Genomic DNA, 18,298 nt, shown 5'->3' with positions numbered 1-18,298 from the left:
GAATTTACCCTAAAGCTCATTTTCTAACTGATCTAAGTGCAGTCCTTGTGTGAGAGAGCTGTTATTTTTGCAGATCTTGTGTCTGAGGTTGCTGTTACAGCTCGACCAAATCAAGGTCAAATGATACTTGAAAAACAGAGCGTTGAAAAAGAGGTGGGAGCTCAGGTGTGCTCTGGCTATACTCAATAATATGCCTGCTGTTTGTGTGATAAGGCACTAATTTTAGTATGTTATTGATCAAGAGCTCAAGGATGTCTGGTGTTGGGTACACAGTCCCTGAAGCATCCAGAGGAGAATCCACAAGTGAACGGGTGAAAAGGAAGATGAGAGAAACTGTTTCTCATTCTTTATTCATTCATTATGCCATCCACACCTAAGACAATGCTTAGATGGTTCAACTGTAGAGTCTGTCTCTGCTGGATTTCTTTCCTTCAATATGGATCAGCAGCATTCACATCTAACATTTCAACCCAGAATCAGCTTCTGAATGTGACTGGTGTTCAAGACTTGGAGGACACAGATTGGGATTTACCATTTCTTCAACTGAGAGCCAGTCTACCGTCCTACTTGCAGCCAATCCGCCCATACACCCTACTGACAAATGCTGAAGACTACCACTACATGCCCAAACCCAGACATTGCCGCCCTTCTTGCCTCCTGCGTATTCTGGGATCCTCTTTTGACCTGTTTTGGATGTCCATAGAGCAGCTGTCTCAAGGCCATAGTGATAATCAACCTTTGCCGAGTGGAGACTGACTGCCTGCCAAATTACCCAACAACACCACTGCCAGAGAGAAATCTAACCTGAGTGCTGCTCCACAGCTGAGAGTGGATGCGGCAAAACATCGCTGGAAGCTGGAGAAGGAAACTGCAGATCTGGACCTTGGTTCTCTGCCCTCCAGTGTTGCCAGTTCAGTCAGAGACTAGCTAGTCCGCTCGGCCTCTTGTGGATTAAGCTACCAATGGGTGGATCTGGGACCTGCTTTCTGGCCCCGTTGGCTACGGCAGACTGATTGTGAAAGATCAGGTGGAGTGAGAAGTTGCTCATTTCCTGGTGGGATGGAGTGTGTGCGTGCTCAGACAACTCACATAAGGATTCTGGCTTGGCACTGCTTGGAGGTCAGAGAAGGAGGCGATGGGTCTAGAAGGATTAAAGCTGAAGGGTCTGATGGCAGCACTAAGATGGGGACAGGTGAAGGCATGAAAAAGTGTATGTGGAAGCAAGTGCCTTATCCTGTGGTCACAGCATGTACATCTTCGTTTAAATTAATGTTTTTCTCACCAGTGCCTGAGACTTTCAATCCTCAGCTGGTTTTGATATGCATAATGTATCTTATACTGTTATTGAGTTGATATTATTGATGAAATCAAAATTGTGTTGACTGATTTTCTAAACCTTATCATATAACTACTTTTAATCACACAGTAAGTCATTGCATGTAGCTTTACTGCCTTTAAGCAAAATGTAATAAAAATATTTTCTGCTGATTAATTGTTAAAACCTGTAAAATGATGCTCTTTTCTAGAGATACTCTGACAACCAGGGAGTTGTCAGTTAAACCACAGTCCTCTGTTGCTGCGAAGGGAGGTGCCTATGCAGTACTTATAGGATACTCATTCACTTCCTGTATTCTATGATGGGGTTAGTATATCAACATTTTGACCTCTCTAAAAGTCAAATAAATGTCTAGTACTAATCTGTCAGTTGGTAACCCCCCCTGGTCCTATATTCCCTGTGGGTTGTGCTACATTCATATGTATGAGAAACTCTTGTATCAGTGGTTTCAGTACCAGACTTTTCACCTCTCTTTTGTCACTTTTACAAAATTAGCTCAACCATGGTTAAACTGGGAGCGTAACCTGCAATTTTATGTTTTACATCAATGAAACATTACAATGTCACCCTAAAAAAATAGGACAATCCAAGAGAAATAAGTATCCTGTTGAGCCATTCGGGGAGCGTGAACAGGAATGGCTTTCGTTTGTATTTATAATAATGCATTCACGCAAATAAAGATGTTTCACTGCAAAAAAAATGGACGCTGAAGAAGGTGTCCAGTACAGATGGGAGATCCTGGATTTAATACACAGGAAGCTTAGATAGTTAAACTTAGATCTACTACTTAAATCTAAAATCAAACTGTCTCCTGCTAGTTCTCAAATGTTGCTTATCTAGACACAACATTAGTGCCTAGGTAGGCAACACTGATGTGTAGCCTATTTAATCGTTATTCATTTACACGGTGATTGGGCAAAACATTTTTTAAATTGTAAATGTGTTTCTGTAACGTTACTTGAATGTTTCAAAAACAATGTTTCTGAAAAAAAAAAAAACGGTATGGCTCATTACTGCCGTCCAACTTTTAAAATGTTTACTTTGCTGCCAATTCTGACCCTATTGATAATTGAACCTCTATGGGGGAAGACTGACATCACTTTGATATCAAATATATTTGCCACACCTACCAAAAAAAGACCTTTTGCCAGTTATTTCACGCACACGTATATAGTTGGGCTTTGTCCGAGGATCTGTGAATGCAGCAGTGTTGGAACGTCCCACCTGTACGTTAACTGTACACAGACAAGATGGCAGCTTCTTTGGAAGACGAGTTTGAAGATGCGCCTGATGTGGAGCCGTTAGAACCAACACTGAAGAATATCATCGAGCAGAAATCTTTGAAATGGATATTTGTGGGGGGAAAGGGTGGTGTTGGTAAAACGACATGCAGGTAAATTGAAGACAAATGGTCATAAGCCTCCTGATATTGACTCAGCCTACGGCGCTAGCTAACATAACGTTAGCTTTCTTGGATTAGCCGCCACCAAACATTGACGTGGATCTCCGTTAACGTTGACGAATAAGCTGTGTTTTTCCATAACAATAATCTATTTAGTGTTAGCTTAACGTTAACAGCTTAAGACGCATTAAATATCTTTACCGTTACATATGAAGTCAGTTTACGCTATGCTAGTTGTCAAAATGCTGAATGCTGTAAAGCCCTGTCACTAGCTAATGTTAGCCAGCTGACACATGTATTCATGACAAGTCGTTTGACAATCACGGTGCAGGACAACGAAAGCATGTTTGTTCTCTCGTTTCTTTCATTATTTAACGGGAGAACTTTCTTCCCTGTGTTTATTGAACTGGGAACTTTGTGTTGGCTTGTAACAAAGTAAATATACAAGTATACCGGGTTTAAAGAATACTCCGGCTAGCTAGCGTTAAGGTTAGTTACGCCTCTTGTAACTATCGTTGAATCCACTGAGTGATGCTGACAATATTAAAATAATATACAATATCAAAGGCGGAATCAGTGTAAATCACTTTTGTGAGAGAACATTTAAGACTCATACTAGTTTTTTTGTTAAATGTTGTTATCCGTACTAAACATACTATATAAGCACTACATGTGAAAAGTGTTGCTGACATGAGGTGCTCTTCTTTGTCCACCTCCTACTGTACAAACCTCTCCCATGTCATTTTTACAGCTGTAGTTTGGCCGTCCAGCTTGCTGCTGTCAGGGAGAGTGTCCTCATCATATCCACTGATCCTGCTCATAACATCTCTGATGCTTTTGACCAGAAGTTCTCGAAGGTGCCCACTAAGGTCAAGGGCTATGAAAACCTCTTTGCGATGGTAAGTCGCACTGCACAGGAAGACAATGTAGGCAGAGATTAGTGAACATCTTAGCCTGTTTTTATGGAAGCAAATGTAAATGTAAATGCTCCGTACTTGTATAGCGCCTTTCTAGTCTTTTCGACCACTCAAAGCGCTTTTACACTACATCTGCATTCACCAGTCACACACATTCATACACTGAGCCTAAGTGCTCAAACGGAAACTAACATTCACACTCGTTCATACACTGGCGGAATCTTGCCCAAAGACACTTCGACACGCAACCAGGGGGAGCCAGGGATCAAACCACCGACCTTCCGATTAACAGCCAACCCGCTCTATCTCCTGAGCCACAGCCGCCCTAGCACATGTTCAGAAATAGTTTTGCGGTGATAAAAACAGCTGAGATAGTTTTCACCTGTTCCAAAAGACATTTTGACTTTTCATAGCAGAAAAAGCACAGGTGTGACTAATAACATTAATTTAATTGTCTCAGTCAGCCATGCACAATTATGGCCTTTCAACTGTCAGATGTTTGTATACTTATACTTGTATACTATTTAAATGAGAAAACTTTGAACATATTACGTTCTTATTTAATCTAATAGGATTTCAGGAATTTAAACAGTAAATAGATTATATATAAATAGAAGTGGAAACAGAACTATATCAGAATTATTTTGTTTCTAAACCCTAATTCATATTGAAGTGAAAAAATGGCATAGGCCTTTTTTCACGGCAGACAATTCTGATAGCAGGAAAAGCACAGGTGTTGACAACAACATGAACGATGGCTTTGTTCTGTGTAGACGCCCCAGTAAGCATTGACAATGAGCCGGCAGGAACAATAGCAGGACCCTCAAATTGAAGCTGTTAAATGAAATTAATTTTATTATTTAGAATTGTGTTTTTCTTACTGTGACATATCTAGTGCCACATCTAAATCACATTTTACTTTTTGCTACATTTCAAAAGTTAGTTTGACGAGTGGACTGAAACATAGCTACGTTTGTTTTGGAAAAATTTAGTACATGAGGTCACTATATCTTTAGTGTCATGAGGAAAGTCGGTTCCACATCTGGGTCTCAAGCACAAACTACCATTGTGTAAAAAAAAAACTGAATTGCTGGAGGCTCTAAAATCATTTGCAGTTACACAGGCCTCAGTTTCTTATGTGCTTATTATTTGTGTCTGTGTGAGTGCAGGAGATTGACCCAAGTCTGGGTGTGGCAGAGCTGCCCGATGAGTTCTTCGAGGAGGACAACATGCTCAGCATGGGTAAGAAGATGATGCAGGAGGCCATGAGCGCTTTCCCTGGTATCGACGAGGCCATGAGCTATGCAGAGGTCATGAGGTAAGGCATCATTTTTTTTAGTGCTTTTTACTTTATAAAATTAACGCAGCACTATTGTCTACTAGGGATGTGCATCTCTATCACTGAGGCTGACGTGATACGCACTACTGCTACGATACGATTCACCCCTATTGCAATTCGATATGATTTTATACAACGCAGTGCGACTGAATGTGATACGATGCAACAAAGTGAGCAATTCGGTATGGTACAGTTTGATTTTTATTTCATTGTATTAATCATAAATTAACTAAATCAAATTACTTCACACATTTGTTTCTCTAGTACTGCAACTCTGTAAGCATCTCATTTATGCAGTTTCTTTTTAACCTCTAAAAGACGTGGCTGACAAAAGATAAAATTAAACCAGGCCTGCACCTTGCCTTAGACCAGTCCTTCTATTATTCTACTATTCTATCACACTTTTAAAACACCTCACACACTTAACAGTTAAACAATTCAAGGAAGTAGTTGCAATACTTGCTCACCAGTCTTGCTAGCGGTACCACTTGGGGTAGCTAGAGCTGAAATTGAGAGGGAGGGGGAGGCAGACGTCTCCACACTTGCACCAGGTCACCACTTCAGGTGAGTTAAGCCCCTTTTCCTCTCTCTGCACGGTACCAGCTCGAATGGACTCGCCTCGACTTTTTTTGGTTTTCCATTTGCAGAAAAGTACTTTTTTTCGTATCACCTCTGTCAAGGTTCCAAGTGAGTTGAGGCGATACTAAAATGTGACTTGAAAACATGGCAGACTAATTGCGTTGTGTGTGGTATCGTTATGACTACCAGCTACACTGAGGGGTACTATCTGCAATGGTAAACGGAGCACGGCCAAACCGAGTTGAGTAGAGTTGAGTCGGGGTGAGTTGAGCTGGTACTGGTAATGGAAAAACGGCATTAGTTATTAGGTTTGGAGGAATGTATCTTCCTCCTCCTTGCTAATCTAATGCCCCTTTTACACCGCAGAAAAGATGTATCTGTACCTGCTTCCAGGTACTTTTTTTTTGTATCTACTCCGGTTCCAAGTGAGCTGAGATACTATGTGATGTGACAACACTGCAGGCCACTGATTGGTCAGAGAGAATCATCACTATTTCCTGCATCATCATTGCGCGCGACTGACAGAGGCCAACAACAGAAAGTATTATATTTTACAGTTTTCGTATGTTATTTCATCACTAAATCCACTTCGGAGAATTTTAGAAGCAAGAATTCATCAGTGTAGATTTCTAATATTGGCTGTGTGTTGAAAACTGATGGCGGATCGAAAATGTGCTTTAAACATTATCGAAGTTGAGGAGCTGCGCAAATAGTGGCGGAGAAAGCTCGTGCCATGCGGCCTTTTTCCTGGTGTCAACTCACAGTGAAGTGTTTCAGCAGCGGAGCGTTTAGCCCACACGTTGTTAACGTGTTGTTAATTTCTCATTTTGTGTGCTTCAACTACAGATAACTCCCGTTTCGTTCCGCTCTCTGCAGGCTGACGTCCCGTTTGCCTGCCTGATTTTGCTGACTTCTTCAAATTTTCCTCATTTGTTCTGTTGTCCTTGATTTTTGTGCTTCTATTATGGTTAAGTAGGCTACGTAGTTAAATTGTTTATTTTTTTTGTCTGTTTTAACTGTGTTCATTGTTGATGTATGATCGGGAGTCTGCAAAGGGTGTTTTCTTTTGAAAATCGACTGGATTATCTCTGCCGTACTCTGTCTGAAATCTCAATTAGATTTTTCCCCATATTGTTCAGCCCTAAATGTAACCAATTTGATACCAAATGCTTGTTCACATTTATAAATAAAGGCATCGTGACTCTACTAATTTTATATATGTAAATCAGATTATACTGATGCAAAGATGTTAGAAAAGATACGTCTCAAGTTCATCCCAAATTGTAACCGGTGCACACTTTTCTATCAGGCAAATTACATCTTGAACTTTTATGCCGTGCACCAAGGTGAATCGGTGAATCTTACCATCCTTACTGTCTATTGTACCTCAGGTTAGTTAAAGGAATGAACTTCTCAGTGGTGGTCTTTGACACTGCCCCTACCGGTCACACGCTGCGGCTGCTCAACTTTCCCACCATTGTGGAGCGTGGTCTGGGCCGCCTCATGCAGATAAAGAACCAGATCAGCCCTTTCATCTCCCAGGTGAGGCGTTTCCTTCACATATTGATTGTAGTCATTTACTGATTTTTATTTTATTTTTTTTTGTCTGTAAAAGCGTCACAAAGTAAAGATGAAGCAAATATCATAAGTATTTATTTTATTCTCTATATCTCTTCAGATGTGCAACATGCTTGGTCTAGGGGACATGAACGCCGACCAGCTGGCCTCTAAGCTCGAGGAGACCCTGCCAGTCATCCGCTCAGTCAGTGAGCAGTTCAAAGATCCTGTAAGTCACCCCGGTTGCAGTTTTAACCCGAGCACATTACTGTTGCTTGAGTTTGCTTTGTACATTACAGGCTTTTCAACCTGCATTTAGTTATGCTTCTCTACTCTGTTGCTGTTCAGAGGTTCCCACCATAACTTCAATGCTTCTTCCCCAAAACCTAACAGAGCTTACATGAGACCCCAGGAGCTTGGTTTGGGTGCCATTTTTGATTGTTGATAGTCAAGATAACGTGAAGCCGGTGAAGGAGAGGGCACATTTATCCAGTATTGGCCGACAAATTTAGCATTTTTTCTAAGCCATTTTCACTGCTAACCTCCCACTTGCTCTGGCTGTATCACTCTAAACACACAGACATTCCTTTACTCTATATGTCTATACAGCATGGCTGTGTCGCAACAAAAGTAATGTTAAACCCTTTTTTCTCCAATAATAGCTAGTCTGTTTTAGTAGATTGTTTAACGTGTCCTATTTCTATTGCATCTTGTCCTCTGGCTGCAACTTCTGCATGTCCAATGTTGATTTCAGATCTTTTTAGCATTTAGAGTAAGGCTTGAACTAGTCATAAAAACTTTCTATATACTGTACATGTTGTGACCCTTCCCCCTTCCCCACTTTTCTCAAACCCATCAGGAACAGACCACCTTCATCTGTGTGTGTATCGCTGAGTTCCTCTCCCTGTACGAGACGGAGCGGCTGATACAGGAACTGGCCAAGTGCCGCATCGACACACACAACATCATCGTCAACCAACTTGTTTTCCCTGACTCAGAGAGGCCGTGTAAAATGTGTGAAGCCCGCCATAAAATTCAGTCCAAGTATTTAGACCAGGTACGAGTCAGTAGTTTGTTTTTGGGTTGTAACAATACAGCTGTGTTATTTACATCCAGTGTCACACGTGGTTGTCCTCATTAATGGCCTGTCTTCTCACTACAGATGGAGGACCTTTATGAAGATTTCCACATAGTCAAGTTACCGTTGCTACCCCATGAAGTTCGAGGTGCCGACAAGGTCAACACGTTCTCAAAGCAACTTCTGGAACCCTACAAACCCCCAAATAAGTGATCTCCCTCCCTGCAGGACCTCCACTCTCCCTCCTACAGACCACACCTTTGCAGTCTGAACTCACCTCCTCTGAGATCCCACCCCCCCAACCAGCCTCAAACCTCGCAGTAACAGCCTCAAGTTGATCCACCGAGTCCTCTGCCCGTCATCCAAAGTAGAGCACTGCTACAGCAAGACACGCCCTTATTGAAGGGGAGCTGATGAAATCACAAACACACACACACACATACATACATAACCTGCTATGTTGTCAGAGAGATAAGATGGTACAGATTTGTGCTGCTTTCCTCTCGACTCACCTTCTCGGTCCTTCATATCCTCTGTGTGGCAGTTGTATTATTCCTACTCCAAAAGCATTTAACTTTTTCTCTAAAGAACAAACTTCCCCCTCTTCATCCTGCAGTGTCCAGCCTCAGTTGTGAAAACAAAGTGTTTCCAGTAACGTCGCTGTGTATTCCAGGATAAAACAGCTTTCAAATGGTTGATGTTTATGGCTTGTTTATTCTGTGTGGTTCGGTGGCTGTGTCTGTCCTCCAGTGTGACCAAAATTTAATGCAAATTCATCTCTCACTTATTGGGGAATTTACATGAAAATTTCAGGGTGACCTCAATACGCTCAGAGCAGTTTGTAGTGCATCTTCTACCATTTGTCAAATCATTAGACCACCCCTCGCCATGTGATCCTGGTGAAAAGGCAGTAACCTAATGTGACTGAGATTTTGAATCAAGTCATACTGGGAGCTTTACATCCATACATGGCTATTAATTGTTTGAGCTGGACAGTCTTAATGGCCTCTGTTAAATATTTTAGGCCACTGTGTTTGCTTCAGGTGGTATGTGTTTGGAGACGGCACAAGTTTTATGACATTCAAAGGCAAAGTATTTGATGAGACGCTTGATGTTTGAATCGCCATAAACTGTAAGAGTTTATTATTGATACCAGCTTCCCATATAGTGCTCACAAAAGTCCTCAAACTCTTCTCTTTGACATTTTGTGTCCATCCTGTTTACTGAGAACTATATGGGAACACTATTGAAATACATTACAATAGCCTTATTTAGTGCATTGTTAATTCAAAATATACTGAATGTTGAACAAATGAATGGTGATCAACACCTCTTTGCCCTGGTCATTGAATGCTGGACTGTTATGGCTCGCCTGATGCTTTTCTGTTATCCAACAGAAAGATAGATGATAGAGGTTAATGCATCCTCCAAGGAAAACCATTATTACCCCCTCTCTGTCACTGAATGCTTTTGAGTCCAAACAAATCTGTTTTCTATAGATTTTCTTTAAATTATGTTGCGAGTGTTAATTAAAACAAACTTGCCTAAGATGAGAGCCTTTTGTGGTCATTCCTTTGATCTACACACTGTTTATTTAATGTGTCTGTTAACCAATTTAGACGGACGCACATTTTCGTAAGAGCGCACCGACGTAACCGCCCATAATGATGCACCAATGCTTAAGCAGCATGTTAGAGTTGTAGTTGTAAATTCTCGCTATACTATTATAGCATAGGCTACTATTAAGTAGTTTTACCCATAGGGCCCCAATCTAGGGGTCCGCCCCTTGCTAAGGGTCGCAAGATACATCTAAGAGCTGTTGAGATTATTAAGGAGGTAGAAAAGACAACAGATGTGCTAAACAAATTTGTATTGCTGTATTACTATTGTTTGACTTTCTTGGCTTTTTGTGCGAAATATTTGTTTTTTCCTCTTGGGGCCCCAGACTTTTATTTCAGAGTTTAGAGTCCCTTTTTTATGGAGCAAATAGTCATAATACGATATGTTAAGAACCACTATACAATAATACAATATAATACTGCACTGTAGAAGTAGCTAAATAGTAACTAACACTGTTAAATACATTTTGTGAAATAAAAAGTACAATGACCTCTGAAATGTAGAGAAGTAAATGTATAGTACTATAAAGAAGCAAAAAAATAAAACACTCAAGTAAAGTACCCCAAAATTGTGCTTCAGTAGGCTTCCTTATATTCCACCACTGCAGGAGCATCACAGGCACAGCCAGTGTTACTGTTTAAAATATCCAACAAGTCAAGTTTAGTCTGAAAAAATATGTTCTGGTGGGATTATCCCACCCCACTGGGATTTTTTTTTCTTGTTCCAAGAATAAGAAGATGTTTGAAAGGATTAATGAGACCACATGACACAAAACGCTTCTGTCCATAGGCCTGTTGCAGGAAATAAGCAGGCCTACATAGCCTATATATATTTGCTAATAAGCCGTAACACGTAGGCTATAATTATAAACCCGTAACCGGGAAAATTGGTTGTCATTCATCACTTAACACGAAAGTTTGCCATCCTCTATTGCTCCTGTTTCATAACTAACCACTGTACTGGACGGTCCTGTGCGCTCCTGGTGCCCCGGCGCTGCGGCCTGTCGCTTGTGGTCCATCACCGAGCCGCGCTCTCCCGGTCGGGGGCCGCGCTAACGAGCTCCTCCTCCTCGTTTTGGGGATTTACCCCGGGGCGCACTGACCACTCCACGCACCGAGGAGGCTCCGAGGATTACTGCCATGCAGCCGACCGAGCCTCCTTAACCGAGCAGACGCCAGGGGATATCAGGGTTATGAGCTCACTGAAAAAAACACCACTGGCAAGCACAGGGAGCAGCGCAGCGAAGACTATACTGTTAAGAGAAAATATGAATTCACCTCTCCAGTGGTGCCAATTACGCACAGAGATGCGCTGAGCAACTTCATTAAGAAAAAAACACCACAAAAGGTAAGGAGATATTATTTAAAGATAAAATACCTTAGAAACAACTTAAGAGGTGATTAAGTTTAATTCGATAAAGGTAATGAAAATTCACTTATCTGTGAATGAAATTAAGTTTAAAGCGACCACAGAGACTTATTTAGAATCTTAGGTGAACAATTTTGTCATTTCCATGGCTTCTGACCCACCTGAACATGTTACATGAGCACGTTTGTTCGCGCTGCAGGTGTACATTAATTACAAATGTGATTGTTTCTGTCATACAGCTCTTTAATCGAGGACCTGTACTCTGGCTGTCACCAATGACGGTCACCTACACGGCCAGAGTTGCAAATGCCCGTTTCTGTGGCTTCTCCAAGCTGCTTTTGGCCTGGAAAGGCAGCATCTACAAGGTTTTATATAAAGAGTTCCTGGCTTTCTTTGCCATGTATACCGCCATCAGCATCACTTACAGGTAAGACATTAAAAGACAGCTTTAGGACACACTGGCTGCTAACACGTGCGCATCAGCGCTTTGATTCACTAGTCTATCACTTTTACCCTTTTAGGTTTTTCCTGTATGATGACCAGAAGAGGTATTTTGAAAAGCTGGCCATTTACTGCAACCACTACGCCAGTCTCATCCCTATGTCATTTGTACTGGGTAAGCAGCGCTAATGATGTTCATGTCAACTTTTGGAGATGAGTAGAGAGGACAGAATTCGAGCAACAGTGTGTCCCAGGATTTTGTTTACTGTGATGTTTGCATATTTGATTTTGGGACTATAAATTTGTATGATCTGCAGAATAACACAAGAGAGCAGCCACAAATTTACATTACAACTTCTTATAGGTTTCAATGTCAAGGACATGCTCTATTTCTAGGTTTATAGCTTAGGGGCACATATACATGACCATTATTGCATTAGAAATATAAATATATCTACTGTAGGTGGTGGAGGGAATGGTAACATTCTGATTTAATTCTGATTCATGCCAGTACTGATTTTTGGGGTGAGCAAAATATTTCAGTTGAAATATACTGGGCAACTTTACTATTAATATGCATTTTAGCAAGGATCACTCAAAAGACTCTTCTCTACATGATGTACTGTAAGTTTATTAATTTGGTCTTTTTTCCTTCATTTATTTCTTTACTCCTTAATGCACATAACCCAGCTAAAGTACTTGCTAAAGCTTTCGTTTACAGTAGGATAAGTCAAGGTTGTCTGACAAAATTGGCTCTCTAAAGTATCAGTTGGGCTCCATAGCAGAAATGACCATGAAACCATTTTGCTGGGGGCCCCTGAGGCCACAGTTAAGGTGACCTGCTGGTTTCTGGACTCCACTAGGGAAACTCAAAGGACACTTGTTAGAAAAAATAAGTTCAGGTCTGATCTGTGTCTCCATCTCTACCGCTGTTTACAGGCTTTTATGTGACCCTGGTGGTGAATCGGTGGTGGAGCCAGTACACAAGCATCCCGCTCCCTGACAGGCTCATGTGCGTCCTGTCAGGGGGCCTCCAGGGGAGCGACGAGCGGGGCCGCCTGCTGAGACGAACCATGATGCGTTATGCCAGTCTGTCGGCCCTGCTCATCCTCCGCTCCGTCAGCACAGCCGTATTTAAACGTTTCCCCACCATGGACCACGTGGTGGAGGCTGGTGAGTACGTGTTTGGACAGGAGTGGTGATGAGGGTGGTGGGGTCCATCCTCAGCCATCACCCAGCATGATTTGAGTCAAGTATTAGGAGCGTAAACAATTGTAGAAAGGAAGTTTTAAATGAATAAAACTTGAAATAAATAGTGAAAAATGCACTTTGTTGTTTGCAACATTGTTGCACAGTACAACCAACCAACAATTTTTAGCCAGTGCACCTCTCACTAATTATAATTTTGTTATATATGTCGGGCTAACTTTTGTCAGGCTGTGTTCAGGAAGTCACAGGCAGTATTGTAGATGGGATAATGTGATCAGTGACACACTCACATCATGAGAGTTTGTTGTTTTCTCTCCCGTACATTCTCTACACCAGCGAGAGCAGGAGAAATCACAAGGACAGGCACATCCTGAAATTCCCTGGTGATAAAAAAAAAACATTTATCATACTTCCGTTACAAGATCATGAGACACTGGTGTAGCAATCCTCTCTAGTCACTGTTCTCCAAATTAACTTTGATGCAACTTCTGGCGGCATCAACGCTTGATTTACCCTGTGACATTGTTTTTAAGAGTTGTGAACAATTGTCAGTAATAATATATTTTAACAAGCTATTTTCTAACTGACTGACCGAGTGTCTTATCTTGACATGGTGAATTATTTCTCACTCACTATGTAATGACTTACATGCAAACCAGAAAAGTTCAGGCAACCACAGGCTGAATCATACAGAATACTGATCCCTCATTCCTGCCCTTCTGTGAGCCGAATTTTACATTAGGAATAAAGGAATCTGAGGTATGACGTTTTAGTCTGCTGTCTGTGCAGGATTCATGTCAAGAGAGGAACGGAAGAAGTTCGAGGGTCTCCACTCTCCTTATAACAAATACTGGATCCCCTGCGTTTGGTTCACCAACCTGGCGGCTGTGGCCCGCTGCGAGGGCAGGATTAAAGACGATCACACACTCAAACTGCTGCTGGAGGTACAGCATTATACACACACACACACACACACACACACACACACACACACACACACACACACACACCACTACACAGCCCCGCAGATGATGTGCAATTACAGTTTTTGTGTTGTGAGTTGTGAGTTGTGACTCAGTTTGAGATGTAAATTTGCACAGACGTGGAGACACAAGAGTCAGGATAAACGCTGGAAAGTGACCTCAGCTAGTCTCTCTATTTGAACAGGAGCTGAATGCGTTCAGAGGGAAGTGCAGCATGCTGTTTCATTACGACATGATCAGTGTTCCCCTAGTCTACACTCAGGTAAGTGCTCTGCTGCTGGGGAATGGTGCAGGATTTATATACTGCTAAGTGCACTTTATTCGATCACACTCGTATATTTAATTGAACTCTGGTTTTCATGCAACGTTACACTCAAGATGTTTCATGTTTTGTTTTTTCTTGAGGCTTTTGTCTAACGTTTTGTCTGTTTTCCGCATTGGTCCTAAAGTGTTATTTTATTTTAAAGGTATTTAGTTCCCACTATAGCAAGTCAAAATGTCATTCAAAATGAATTTCATCCCCTGCCAAGAATGGCCAATTAACTCACGTTGTCCATAAGAAAAATAAATAGATATATTTCTGGATTCAGTCAACTTTGGTAGTCGTTTCGTATTAATGTCTAACAGATCAACTCTATTAATGTGACTTTCACTTTTATAGGACTTTTTCACAGAAGGCTTATGACTTGTCCTAGCAGCATGCGACATATGCGTAACTAATGACACTAACGATTAATTTAATTGTTCCACACCTAAGTGAAAGACCCTTATTAAGGTTATTTGCTGCACTTGTGTTGAGTCTGAGAAAGGTGTATGGCTAGAGCTGCTATTTTTAACTGTTAAAAGTTCAAACTGAAACTTATCTCCATTAAATAACTATCCATTTTACGAATCATACCATAAAAATATGGTTTGTTGGATATTTTATCAATCATTGTTTTTAAATACAATGCACGAATGTTGTTCTCATCTTGAAACAGTAAGCCAATCTCATTTAGATCAAAGATACTTGCTGTCTGCACAAAATATTGTGTGAGTTTGTGCAGTACAACTTTGTCTACTTGTTTGCAGCATGTGACAAATTACCTCTGTGTTTCCCACAGGTGGTGACTTTGGCAGTTTACAGTTTTTTCCTGGTGTGTCTAATTGGTCGCCAGTTCCTGGACCCCAATCAAGGCTATCCAGGTCATGACCTTGACCTCTATGTGCCCATCTTCACCCTGCTACAGTTCTTCTTTTATGCTGGGTGGCTTAAGGTCAGAAAGAGGGTCACATATCATATGTTTTGATACCTGAGCAAAATATAAAGATAAAACAGTATTAATGATTGATTTAGTAAACTTGTTACATTCCCTGCTATATCCTGAAGGTTGCAGAGCAGCTGATAAACCCTTTTGGAGAAGATGATGATGACTTTGAGACCAACTGGCTGATAGACAGAAATTTCCAGGTTTCTTGATTTTAATGCTGTCTATTTTCTTTCATTATTTTTTTCCTTTGTTACACCTTACTCTAAGTATTCTGTTATAATATACACTCTCAATTTCTTTGTTAGAATGTGTTGAAAAGCACTTATCTAAAACATATCTGTTTGCAATCCCACATGGGAAATCAGAGGCCATATTACTAGATCCTGCTCAAACTTGGTTTTCCATTTTAACTTTACCATCATGTCTTTAGTACAGTATAACTCTAATAAGCCTGTAATGGGACTTGCCCTTTACTGTGAATACTTGATCTGTGTGTGTGTGTCTGTATTTTGCTCTGCAGGTGTCCATGATGGCGGTGGACGAGATGTATGGAGATCTGCCGATGATGGAGAGAGATCGCTACTGGAATGACTCCAACCCTAGACCCCCTTACACCGCTGCCACTCTCTTTGTCCTCCGCAAACCTTCCTTCCAAGGGTCTACTTTCGACATGGCGTGAGTGTCTGGGTTTTACCTTCTTATTCTACGTGTGCTCGACTTGTGACTGTGACACTTTCAGTTTGAATCCCCCCTGCTAGGTGGGAAACTCTGGGTGATGAAAGCAAAGGTATTCTGATACTGACTGTAAGGTATGGTATTTTCAGGGAAATTAAATCTAAATTACCAACATCTTTTGATAGGATCCCTAAAGAGGAAATGCACTTCCAGCCTCTGGAGGACATTGCTGAAAATCTGGAGGAGTCCGGCATTCGTCACCCCAACATGGCCCTTTTCAACCGCCTACTCAACGCGGCCCCCTCCCCTAGTGGCCTCATGGGAGGTGCTCTTCGCCGTACCTCAGCACAACTGCAGAGGCTACGTCACTCCCCCAGCATTGACCAATGCACCAGCGATGATGATGATGACAATGAAAGTTGTAAAATAGGTAAAGGTGGGTCTCTGCCATCAGGGCTGGGGCAGGAAACCCAGAGCACCGTGTGCAGTTTCAGGGAGGAGAAGAGCGCCAGAACACCTCTGCTGGAGGTCCACTTTGGGGCGGAGCAGGAGAGGCGAGGAGGGCACCCTGCCATTAATGAGAAGGAGGAGATTAGTGGAGTGGAGGGGAAGAATGATGAAGAATGGCAGATGAAGGAGGAAAGATGGAAAGCAGAAAGCCGGGAGCACCAAGCTCCATTGTCACTGCTTCCTCCTCCCCCCCAGTCCTCAAGAGAAACGTTCACTCGACCAGCTTCCGCCATTCCCATCACCTCCCGTCACCCCTCTGCCTTTCTCTTTCAGCCGGCTACCAATGCCAGTCTGGAGCACTGCAGCTCCCAGCCAGCTATTAACCAAAATCGAGCTGTGCCTGCCATTCCTAAACCTCCCCTAGGTGGAAACAAAATGTCCTTTCTCACTGTGCCGTCGTACGACGAACCTCAGCGTTTTCGGAGTGTGAGCATGGGTTCAGAGCTCACTGGGTCTTAGGTGGACAATAGGTTGTGATGTTCCCATGTCCTTTTGACTGTATGAAACCATAATGCTCAATTCAGTGCACATTTTCACGAGTGATATTAGTCATAGATGGAACTGGGCTTCCACTTTTACTTTGAATCTGCAGCACTTTTGGATTGACCTGCTTTTGGAAATTAAAAAAGCAAAGAAATTAAACATTTTTTAACTTGTACTCCCAGATTTTATAGCTCCCTATATTTCCGTATATTATTTATAGCTCCCTATATTTCAAAAATATCCTCTCACCTCACTGATGAATTTAGGTAGGCCTACACTATAGGCATAACTAATATATCGGTTTCATCTATGTGTATTCTGTAATACAATACAATAGTATTGTTATTGTGTAATACTCTGTGTATTTAAATACAGACATTACATGTTTATGCTAAGCTAGGCTAAACAAGTTTCATCATGTTTAGCCTAGCTTAGCACAGTAACTGGAGGCAGGGGAGATTGCCTGCATCAAAAAAGGCGTAAACGACTCCAAAAGTTAACGTTACATATTATGTCTTAGCTGCTAGCAGTGCACCCAAGAGTCACCAGGGTGTGATTTAGAGTTGGTAAAGTCCAAAGTTTCATCAAGGGGCAGGACTTTGGAGGTGTCATAAGCTAGCTTACTAATTGGCTATCTTCTTAGTAATTAAGCTGCTCAGTGCCAGTGGGGTTTTATTGTTATGTTTGTTAAATACAGAAAATACTACATAATGAGAGAGCTTTGGAGTTGCTGCGAGGCAATAATGGCAGAGTTAGATGTTTCCCCCTTCTTTCAGTCTTTGTGCTAAGCTAGGCTAAACATGGCAAAGCTACTGTTTACTGAAGAGGTGAAACTGAAACCAATTGTTGCTCAAAGAGTGTGTGTTTAAAGAAAAATAATTTCTGGGTTTCCAGTTATCTGCACATTATAAATCAATTGCCTGTTACTACTGAAGTCTGTACTAGTAGCATTAACCAAAGCCTGGTCAGAAAATGATCCTGATATTAAGACAAAATGGGTGACTTTTCTTTGTTCACTTTATTTTCTTTTGATTAATAAAATATTCCTGTAATTATCTTTTAAATTTTCAAAAACTTAATTTAAACATATATTGAATGAAAAAACACAACATTTTTACATTAATGACAAAATTAATAGTCATTGTTTTGCATTATTTCTAATGGATATTGTATCTTACCTGCAAAAATAAATGTATAGATATTATACAATGAAGAATGCAGCAGACAACCTGGTTATTATTGACAAGCACACAATTAGTTATAATATAGATAGATAAAAGCAGTGTAATCTATGACATTGATTATTTAGTTTTTACATATCACTCCAGTACTAACTTTGACCAGCAGGGGGTGAAAGCAGCAAACCAAATAGAGCACAGACTGTGAAGACCTCACACTATGAAAGAAAAAAAATATTACACAATCTTGATTTCCATCCTGCCCATGAGTGGGCTGCGCTCCTCCATTTCTGCCTGAAGATGGAGGCTCCTACCTGGGCTGCAGCCGGGGGAAAAGTGCCCTCCTGGCCTGGGTGGATTGCCTCTGCTTGGA

At 41.4% G+C, this 18,298-nt stretch overlaps 2 protein-coding genes and 1 pseudogene across 2 annotated transcripts; all 3 read left to right on the top strand.

The window, feature by feature from the left end:
- Window positions 1-71: 71 nt before the first annotated feature.
- On the top strand, window positions 72-1,469 carry LOC123969817 (annotated as a pseudogene).
- A 1,069-nt stretch (window positions 1,470-2,538) lies between these two features.
- get3 (guided entry of tail-anchored proteins factor 3, ATPase) lies at window positions 2,539-9,758 on the top strand. Its single transcript, XM_046047933.1, has 7 exons — window positions 2,539-2,729; window positions 3,490-3,637; window positions 4,825-4,973; window positions 6,965-7,115; window positions 7,252-7,359; window positions 7,990-8,187; window positions 8,293-9,758. Exons 1-7 carry the CDS (start codon window positions 2,587-2,589, stop codon window positions 8,419-8,421), a joined length of 1,026 nt encoding a protein of 341 aa, XP_045903889.1. The 5' UTR covers window positions 2,539-2,586; the 3' UTR covers window positions 8,422-9,758.
- Window positions 9,759-10,987: 1,229 nt separating this feature from the next.
- LOC123969797 (bestrophin-2-like) lies at window positions 10,988-17,790 on the top strand. Its single transcript, XM_046047482.1, has 10 exons — window positions 10,988-11,175; window positions 11,436-11,623; window positions 11,718-11,812; window positions 12,577-12,810; window positions 13,636-13,790; window positions 14,014-14,091; window positions 14,933-15,085; window positions 15,199-15,279; window positions 15,600-15,754; window positions 15,940-17,790. The coding sequence occupies exons 2-10, from the start codon at window positions 11,472-11,474 to the stop codon at window positions 16,721-16,723; spliced, it is 1,887 nt and encodes a 628-aa protein (XP_045903438.1). The 5' UTR covers window positions 10,988-11,175; window positions 11,436-11,471; the 3' UTR covers window positions 16,724-17,790.
- The last annotated feature ends 508 nt before the right edge of the window (window positions 17,791-18,298 follow it).

This window comes from Micropterus dolomieu, linkage group LG04 (assembly GCF_021292245.1).
Source record: "Micropterus dolomieu isolate WLL.071019.BEF.003 ecotype Adirondacks linkage group LG04, ASM2129224v1, whole genome shotgun sequence".
In the NCBI taxonomy this organism is placed as follows: Eukaryota; Metazoa; Chordata; class Actinopteri; order Centrarchiformes; family Centrarchidae; genus Micropterus; species Micropterus dolomieu.
This window is presented reverse-complemented; position numbering and strand designations above follow the sequence as displayed.

Bases quoted from the DNA above. Each gene is read 5' to 3' on its own strand.
- LOC123969797 (XM_046047482.1), top strand. From the start codon at position 11,472: ATGACGGTCACCTACACGGCCAGAGTTGCAAATGCCCGTTTCTGTGGC. The intron at 12,811-13,635 runs GTGAGTACGTGT...CTGTCTGTGCAG, and splicing joins GGACCACGTGGTGGAGGCTG to GATTCATGTCAAGAGAGGAA. The intron at 15,280-15,599 runs GTTTCTTGATTT...TTTGCTCTGCAG, and splicing joins TGATAGACAGAAATTTCCAG to GTGTCCATGATGGCGGTGGA.
- get3 (XM_046047933.1), top strand. From the start codon at position 2,587: ATGGCAGCTTCTTTGGAAGACGAGTTTGAAGATGCGCCTGATGTGGAG. The intron at 2,730-3,489 runs GTAAATTGAAGA...TCATTTTTACAG, and splicing joins GTTGGTAAAACGACATGCAG to CTGTAGTTTGGCCGTCCAGC. The intron at 4,974-6,964 runs GTAAGGCATCAT...ATTGTACCTCAG, and splicing joins AGCTATGCAGAGGTCATGAG to GTTAGTTAAAGGAATGAACT.